At 38.0% G+C, this 9225-nt stretch overlaps 1 protein-coding gene across 1 annotated transcript in view; it reads left to right on the top strand.

Moving 5' to 3' along the window:
* Znrf2 (zinc and ring finger 2) overlaps window positions 1-9225 on the top strand; it is a 102925-nt gene that overhangs the window by 288 nt on the left and 93412 nt on the right. The window contains exon 2 of the mRNA XM_023709858.1: window positions 4-192. Within this exon, the coding sequence (XP_023565626.1) occupies window positions 4-192 (189 nt within the window). The remainder of the gene's footprint in view (window positions 1-3; window positions 193-9225) is intronic.

Raw genomic sequence — 9225 nt, forward strand, 5'->3', positions numbered from 1 at the left:
CGGGGACCCGCGTCAGCATCCCCAACAGCAGCAGCGGGCCGTACGGCTCGCAGGACTCCGTGCACAGCAGCCCCGAGGACGGTGGCGGCGGCAGCGGTGGCGGCAGGGACCGGCCGGCGGGCGGGGGCTCCGGCGGGCCGCGCCTAGTGATCGGCTCGCTCCCGGCGCACCTCTCGCCGCACATGTTTGGAGGTACGGCCCTCTCCCCGCGTGGCCCCTGGCCCCCTGCTCTGGGGAGCGTCACCCTCGGCCTTTTCTCCTAGAGCCCGGCGCGCCCGGTCCTTCCTGGGGAGGGGCAGGAGAGTCGCGCTTGGTCCTGCGGCCCTGCGGCCACCCGCGCGCACCCCGAGCGCCCTCCCCTGTAGGCAAAGACCTTTTTTCCCTGTGAAGTGCGTGCAGCAGGCATTGTTGTAAAACAAACCAGCGAAACAGCCCTCGTGGTTGTGGTTTTCAGTACCAGGAAGTCAGCGGGAGAAACCTATTGCTAAATGTAGTTCTAACAGGAGGCTGAATAGTGAGCAGTTTTAAAGGCCGAAAGTCAGATGAACGTTTCAAGTATTTGAAAAAGGAGGAAGTTTTCTCCTTTAAACCGTCTTTTAGTATAAAGCGTCAACCAAGACTCTGTAAGTACTCTCACCTACTTTGTGTAGGACCATTCTTTGGGTGCAGGTGTCAGTAAATAAGTGTGTTTTTTAACCCCAGTAAACTGCTACTTTAAGTACCGGTTAATGACCGACCTGCTTAGCAGGAGCGTTCAAATAGAGAACAATTTCTTCCGTAGGTACTAGGGAAATTATTCCAACTCTGCTCACAAGGTGCAGTAATTGGCTACGTTCTTTTGAAGAGCAGTGTTGGCTCGAGCTAGGGTAAAGTCACTGGTGAAAAAGACAATAGCAAAGTAATGTTTTTGAAACACAGAACAGGAGAGAGGGTGACTTGCTGTGAGGAAAATAAATTCTTTTAGGGTGGTTTATGCTGAATGTAGACCACTTTCTTCCTGTGGAAGGTAAATATTCCTGTATCATTGCATTAATGTCTGATACTAAATTCACAGTGGAACACGGGAGCAATGAAAACACCATTCCCTTCATTTTTTTTATGGTCCTTTACTCATGTACTTATGAATGTAAGAACTTTAGGGAGTTGGTAAGTTGGTATGTAATTTTATCTGTTCTTGCATTCCATCACCATTCACACTAGTTGAAGTTAAAAATAAGAATGGGATGTTTAATTTTCCATCATTTTATTATCACTTTGAGCGTTCAGTGTGGGGCATTTGACTTTATGTACTTTAATTACTTGTTTATAGTCATTTTTGTGAAGTAAAAATATTGACATTTCCTAAAATTGGATTATTTTTAAAAATCTTTTGGGGCCGGCCAAATAGCTCAGCGGATTAAAGCGCCTGCAAGCAGGCACAGGGCTCTATTCCTGGGCCTGCCCTGCCGGCCCTGCCCCTGGGGCGCGCTGAGATGTCAGTTGAGACTGGATGTGGTGGCACTTGCCTGTAACCCTAGCTCTTGGGAGGCTGTAAACAGGCGGGTCACTTTGAGTTTGATGTAGTAGTGAGACCCTGAACGCCCTGTAGACTCTTCCCTAAAATACAAAACAAAACAAAACAAAACAACTTTTGGTTTTGAGGTGAGCCAGTAGCACCCTGGTGATTTGATCACAGCTAATATAGTTGAAAGTGCTGTAAAGGAGTTTCTAGAGAATTGGAGATTACTTCGAGAATAAACTGTAAAAAATACTTCTTTTCAAGAGGAAATTTGCATACAATTTTCAAAAGACAACTATATAAAAGCTTGCTAAAGAAGACTTAAAAGCTTTGTGAAAGTTAATATTTAATACATAGGTTAGTACTTTGGTTCATTGTTTTGTTTTGGTTCATTTTTTAAAGAGCTGATAATTTTCCTTGACAAAGGTATATCTGTGTGAGTTTATTAAAGTAAATACATTCCATTCAGACGAGGGGCAAAAAGTTGACAACCAGGCTGTTCATAGTAAATTAGGAAGTGGGAAAGACCTCTTTGCTGAAAGTTGAAAGTAAACCATTATTTTTTTTTTTTTTTTATAAAAGAAAACTAAATACTTAGATTGGTGCATACTTACTATATAGTTCTTAGTGCTGTTGGATGAGAAAGCCTGGGAGCAGGACAGTGACACTGAAAAAAGAACTTGTGGCATCCTTTTTTATGTAGGTCTGTGCAGTGAATGGAGCACTCACATACCCGGTTTCCATTGTATGCAGTGAATTTAACTTTTTTCTCGCAGTGTTTAGAACATTTCCAGTTTTGTGTTATTGGGACATTTAAGAAAACAGTCATTCAGTCTTTCAGATTCACATGAGAAATCTCAGTTGGGAAGGTTTCTGGAACAGGATCAGAGAAATTACCTGTACTTAAAAGGATCAGATTAGAGTGAATAACTTTTTAATACTTGTTGAGCCAATGAGATGGAATAGACTTACATAAAAACTCATCTTTTAGCAGTATTGCTTTTTTAGGGGGGGCGGGGGCAGAACCGGGGATTGAATTCAGGCCCTTGCACTTGCCAGGCAAACACTTATTTTACTGAGCTATCTCCCTGGCCTCAACAGCATTGCTTTAATGAGGTTTTTATCTGGATTTCAGCAGATGGTTTTATGAAGAAAACAGAAGCATATTTCTCATCTTTCTGATAATTAGGGAGCTGGATTGATAAACTATATTATTTTAAAAATTAAACTTGATTATATTTTACATTGACTTTAGTTTTATGTGTTATATTAATGTGTTTTTTAAGTTACAGACTCAACAAATGTTTGGCCTTTTATAAGAAATTTCATTTGAAAATTCAGAAAAATATTTCTAAATTAATAGAAAATCTTAAGAAATTTTATAAAATAATGATTTTATTATTTCTTAAGAAAAGGTAAAAAATTTCAAAATTACCTTTCTGTTGTAGGCAATTATGAAAATTGAAAACTTAATACCACTTTTTTGGTTTAGTTTTTAATCTTAGGAGTCTAGCAAGTTGATTTATTGGTAGTTCTATCGTAATTGCTGAATTAAGCTTTTTTTGTGGTGGTTTTATGTCTCATTTTATTTTAGACATATATTTAACTATATACATTCTTATTTATGTCTCCCAGAGAACTGAAAAATACCTTATCCCAGTATTCCAGTGTGCAGAAAATTTCATAGAATGGAATCCCTGGACCAGACTAAGATTTGAATTTATATAGGAATTTTTAGATGAAATAGTGAAATGGGTCTTTGTTGTGTTTGTTACTCTTTCCAGACTGGTGAGTTTAAGACTCTTAAGATGAACAGATGTTCTTTTTTGATTACTGCTAATATTGTCCAGTACCTTTGTTTTAAAATTGGTCTTTAAGCTGGGCATGTTGTTGCATTCATATAAGCCCAGTACCTGGGAGACAGAGGTAAGAGAATCATCATGAGTTCAAGGCCAGCAAGGGTTATTCACTAGATCCTGTTTAAAAAGAACCAAACAAGAACATAAAATAGGTGTTTAGTGGCATAGGCTAAAATTTAAAATCCCTGGTGTAGTGTTTTAGGATTTTCTTGATTTTGGTTTATGTCTACATTTTTCCATATTAGTTGCTAATATTCATAAAACAATATGAGATGGTAAATAGCCTTCAGTAGTACAACAGGATAGAAAGGTGAATTAGACAATGAGAATATGCCAGTGAATGGATATTGTTTCTGGAGAAATTATGTGAATTTCTGAAATATATCCATGACTGGAAATTAAAATGTAAAATGAATTAATACAGCCAGCCAGTAGTACCATGCTGCTTTGGGCTGCCTAGTTGTCCTGAGCTTTTTTGGGTATGGTTTGCCCATGTATGTCAGTAGTCTGATTTTAATTCAGGTTCCTTTTGTTAGTTATGAAACCTCTTTCCTTACATTGAAACAGTGTAGGTTATTTCTTAAAATTTACTGTGTTAAATAAGAGCTGCATTTCTAAGAAGATTTACTTTTTAATTCAACATGTGAGGTTTTATGATGTCGATCATTAATTAGCCATTATCAAATTGTTCTGTCATTGCTTCTTATCAGAATTAACTGCCAAAATATTTGAATTTGGTATATGGTAATTAATACTGCTTGTTATCAGTCAGTGTTCTTTTTATTCTCTTATAGGTTTTTATGGGGAATGGCAGGAGAGTAATGTCTTGACTCCTTACTAGGAAAAATGATATTTTTAATTACCATCCCTGCCACCTCTCTAATGGTTAGTATTTCTTCCCGTAATCTCCTCTATCTTTAAACACAACAGTGGATAACTTATGTTGCATGCTAAAGTGTGGCATCTGTCATGGAAGTTTCTGCTTTGGGGGACTTGTTTTGAAAGTACTATATTTTGACTGCAGGGTCAGTATGGGCTGGACAGAGAAGTGGTGTGAGTTGCACAGGGCCCAATCTGATCTGGGAGCGGCTTGACCTAAGTGTAGTACCTGTGTGCTTTGCTGGCTGCTGTAGTTCCTGCAGGAGAAAGAGTGCTCTTGTTTTACTGACATGGTGTCTCTGCTGCCAGCAAATCCTCCTGCTTTGCCTAGTGACCATTAAGTAGATTATTTCTGGCTACCAATATCCTTAATTAAATATCCATTTTTTCATGTCTTACACATCTTTGCTTATAAGGAAAATTGCATTAATACACTTACTGCATACACTGTATTTGAATTTGGGCATACAGGTTAGTGGGTTAAAATAAGGACTGCTTTATGTAGCAGAATACTTTCTAAGACTTAGTCTTCTTATTATGTAACTATTCCTGAGCACTGTTTTTGAAATATGTTTTGAAATGTTAGTCTGTATAGTTTGCATGTACTTAATTGATTTCACATTTGTGTTTACAAATTGGAGAAAATATAGCCCTTTTTGTGAGTATATGATTCAGAAATATCTTAATTTCTAATTGTTTTCTTTGCTGCTTATTGTCGAATTACTATGAGCTTAGCTGCATGAAGCAAAGACACTTCTTAGTTTCTGTGGGTCAATTTTCTACGTGTGACAGTGTAGCCTGGAAACTACAAGATTTCAATCCACATATTGGCCAAGACTACATTTGTACCTATAGACTCAGCTGGAAAAGGATTGGCTTCCAGATTCCTTCAGACTGTGTGGCAGAATTCAGTTCCTTATGGCTTATAGGTTCGTGGCTTTCTATTTCCAAGCCAGCAGAGAAGAGAGAGTAAAGCCCATTTGGCTCCTGCTATATCTATATAATTGTTAGGCCCCACACAGCCCATTATTGCCTTTCTTCATTTCTTGTGGTTAGAAGCAATTTGTAGATCTTGGTTCATATCGTGGGGAATTTCTCAAAGGTTTAAATGCCAGAAACTGAGAAACAACAGTGGGCACTCTAAAGTTTTGTCTGTCACAATATTAAACTTTAGGTTTAATTATTAAACTTCAGGTTGGCCAGGTAAACATACAGCTTTTATTTGAAAATGTATTTTTGTTTACTTTAATAAATGGTAATAATTCACATGGAGACTGTAGCATTAGTAATCATATAGTGAATCCCTTTTAGAACTTGGGCATTGTAGCTGTCAAGGGTGCAAAACCTGAGTTTTGTTTCCTGCTCTTGCTCAGTTCATCCTTGAATTTCAGAGGAGCATATGATTATTATATAGTATAACAACTTTTGTTGTAGGATTGATAACAAAATGCTTTAGGGAGGTGTCTGTGCAGGATAACCTAAAAGAATGCCTCACAAAGGAAGGTAACATTGAACTGTTATGAAAGATTTAGGATTTTTATTCATAAGGCACTAGAGAGTAATAAATCCAAAAAACCTGAGACTTTATTAGGGCATAATAGAAAGTATTATCTTGATTGTTAAGTTCACAGAAGAATGATGAACCTAGAAAGGTAGAATAGAAAATTGGGCCAGATGCTGAAGGATTTTTTTTTTAAATGTATTTGGTACAGGGTCTTACTACTCAGTCCGGACTCATAGTGGTCCTCCTGTTTTCAGCCTCCCCAGTGCTGGGATTATAGGTGTGTGCCACCATGTCCAGTCTCAGTGGCCCACCCAGCACACCAGGGGTGCAAAACCTACGTGGCATGTTGTGCTGGGAATTGAACCCTGGTCAATGTGCTTGTCTGAGCTATCTTGCCAGCCCTCACATGTTGAAGGATTTTATAGTGCTCTTTTTTTCTAGCCAAGTTTGAAAGCCTGTTGGAATCATGGTTAGGCTAGGACATCATTGCAATCATAGTGTATTTGGATGACTACCTTCTCTAGTAGTGTAGCGCTCAGGTTTTAACTATAGACAGCCTTGATCAGAATTACATTTTTTAAATTTTATTGAGAAACAAATAGCAATTAGATGGTTTCAAAACAGGTTAGTAGGACAGTTACAGTAATACATTATACATATTCGTAGTAGTTATTCATATAGTACAAGATGCAGACATGATATCCTGTCCAAACACTATTAGTACAAATCTTCTCATTGAATTAAGAGAAAGTAGCTGTATATCTATCCTATTTTGTATATACAGATACAAAATGGTCCTTCTTTTGTATCCCTTTTTTTTGTTTAGTTTTGTCAGAGATGGGTATTCCCTTCCCATGAAATTATTATGGGTGCACGAATTCAGCAAAAGATTCCAGAATAGTCCAGTAGTCCATAATAGTAGTGGGTTATCTGTAGGACTGGCAATGTCAGAAGTTGTTGACATGAGCTTTTTACAGCTCAGCATATTAATATGGCTTTATTTTTCATACCTCGTTTTTATACTTTTCTGTTGGATGGTTAAGACCAAGATAAAGCAAGACCTTTGTAACAAGAAATGTAACTTTTATATCTGACAAGGTCAGATCCCCTTAGGATTTACTGTGAAACACTGTACCGCAGTTTATAGATCCTCTGTCACTGTCAGCCATGTGGATGAGTCACGACCATTGCTTGACCAATTTACTCTCTGTGAAAGACTCAGAGAATGTTTTCTCTCCATGTGACTCTCCTTAGGCACACTCTGCATCATCACTTTCCTCTGTGGCCCCATACTCTCCTTGATCAGAAAATTTGGAACACAACTGAGTTACATGATGTTACAGTATAAGTTCTTATCCTGAGTCCTCACTGACCTTGATAGGCTAGGGCCAAAATGTTGGCTATCCTTGTAGCCCTTCTTTGTCTCTAATTTTTGATTTGCAAACTTAAGTTGTTAAGAAGAGAAGCTTAGTGATATTATTACCCTATGACAGGGGCAGTTGAGCTTAACCTCACTGTCTATCAAACATTTTAGACATAACATGGAACAGGTATTTTCCATCAATATTGATATGTTAAACTTTAAATCCTACAGAATGTGAAGAAAAAAAATAACAATTATATTTTTAAAGGAGAGATAGTAACAGGAAAACAAGCTAGAACTCCTTAATTGATGGAAGTTGTCTAAATTGAAATCATGACATTGTCGAGGGAGAGAAGTTGGACTTGGAAGTTTCTAAGGTAGAGCTGATAAGTAATTAACTGAAATTAAGAATTAGGATATATAGTGTTATCTTTAACCGGTATTAAAAATGGAGTTGTATGTAGTGGTACATACTGTAATCCTGCTATTTAGAGGGTTGAGGCAGGAGGATATTAAGTTTGAGTCTTACCTGGGCAACTTAACTCCTGTCTCAAAATTTTACAAGAGCTGGAAAGATGGCTGAGTAGTAGAGTGCCTGTGTGGCTTGTGGGAGGCCCTAGGTTTGACACACACAAAAACATATAGATGGACAGGATATGTTTTGGGGAATGATTATGAGCTATTTTAGGCTTGCTAAGTTTTTAGTAGCTATATGATTTCCATCTGGATAGAAGCAGCCTTAAGATAGAAATATATGAGTCTCTAAGACATTGCAAGAAATTGAAAATGATAAATTTTGAGATTATCAGAGGATCTAAAAAGTAAATAACTAAGGGATGAATATAAATTAAGAAAAGAACAAAAATGGAGTCCAGAGAACAAGATTTTTTTTTAGGGAATGGACTATAGGGTGTTCAGGGTCTCACTACTAGATCAGACTCATAGTGATCCGCCTGTTTACAGCCTCCCAAGAGCTGGGACTACAGGTATGTACCACCATGCGCAGACTCAGGTACCATCTCAATGTGCCCCAGGGGTGGCGCTGGCATGGCAGGCCCTGGGATGGAACCCCCCCACCCATGCCTACTTGCAGGTGCTTTAATCCACTGAGCTATTTGGCCAGCCCCAAGAACAAGATTTTTAAGAGAGGTCAATGCAGAAAAACATAGAAGAAATTGCAGATCATAATGTTACACTAGAAATTACCAGTATAAAATGTTAATCTCTCTGTGTGTGTATATGTATACACACATTTTAGATAGGAAATTTTCAACATTTTTCTGTGCTTTTTTTATTTTAAATCTTTCTGATTTTCTAATATAATACATCAAGATATATATTTTCCTCTTGAGCATTGTTTTAGCTGAATCCCACAGAACTTAAAGTGTTAACTTTCAGTGAACAGATACCCTCACATTTCCTTTGTGATTTCTTCTTTGATTCTTGGATTATTCTTCAGTAATGTACTCTTTTTACTTTACTTTTAAATTTAATGTTAATTTCTTATAAAGTTTGTAATGACCACTCAGTCATTGAAAAATTCACTCAACAAATATTTAAGGTTCCATGCAGTCACACAGTTTAGGAATGTATAGCAATGAAGAAATACGGCATGCTTGCTTTCAGAGCCTTAATTCTATGTGGGGCATAGTAAACAAGAAACATGAAGTGTGGAAGCAGATTGTGGAGATTGGATAGAGATTTGTCCATCATTGCTATTTTATGTAGGGCTTTAGAGTTGACTTCACTGATAAGCTGACATTCACCGACTGTTTTTCGTTTTTTTTTTTTTTTTTTTCCTCATTTTCTGAGACAGGATCTTGCTATGTAACTTAGGTTAGCCTTGAATTTACTATGTATTCCATCCAGGTTGGCCTTGAGATCAGTGTAATCTTTCTGCTGTAGCCTGGTACTGGGATTACAGATGTGTACCACTATAACCAAGCCTACCCTTTTTTGTTTATTATCATTTTTATGTATTTAGTTCAGGGTCTCCAGGGTCTCACTACTGGGATTACAGGCATGTGCCACCATGCCCAGTCTCAGTCGTCCTCTCAGTGCACCCTGGGGGTGGGGCCAGCACTGAACTCCAGGGATTGAACTCTAGCCACTGCACTCTTGT

The sequence above is a fragment of the Octodon degus genome, unplaced genomic scaffold (assembly GCF_000260255.1).
Source record: "Octodon degus isolate 3935 unplaced genomic scaffold, OctDeg1.0 scaffold00015, whole genome shotgun sequence".
Lineage (NCBI taxonomy): Eukaryota > Metazoa > Chordata > Mammalia > Rodentia > Octodontidae > Octodon > Octodon degus.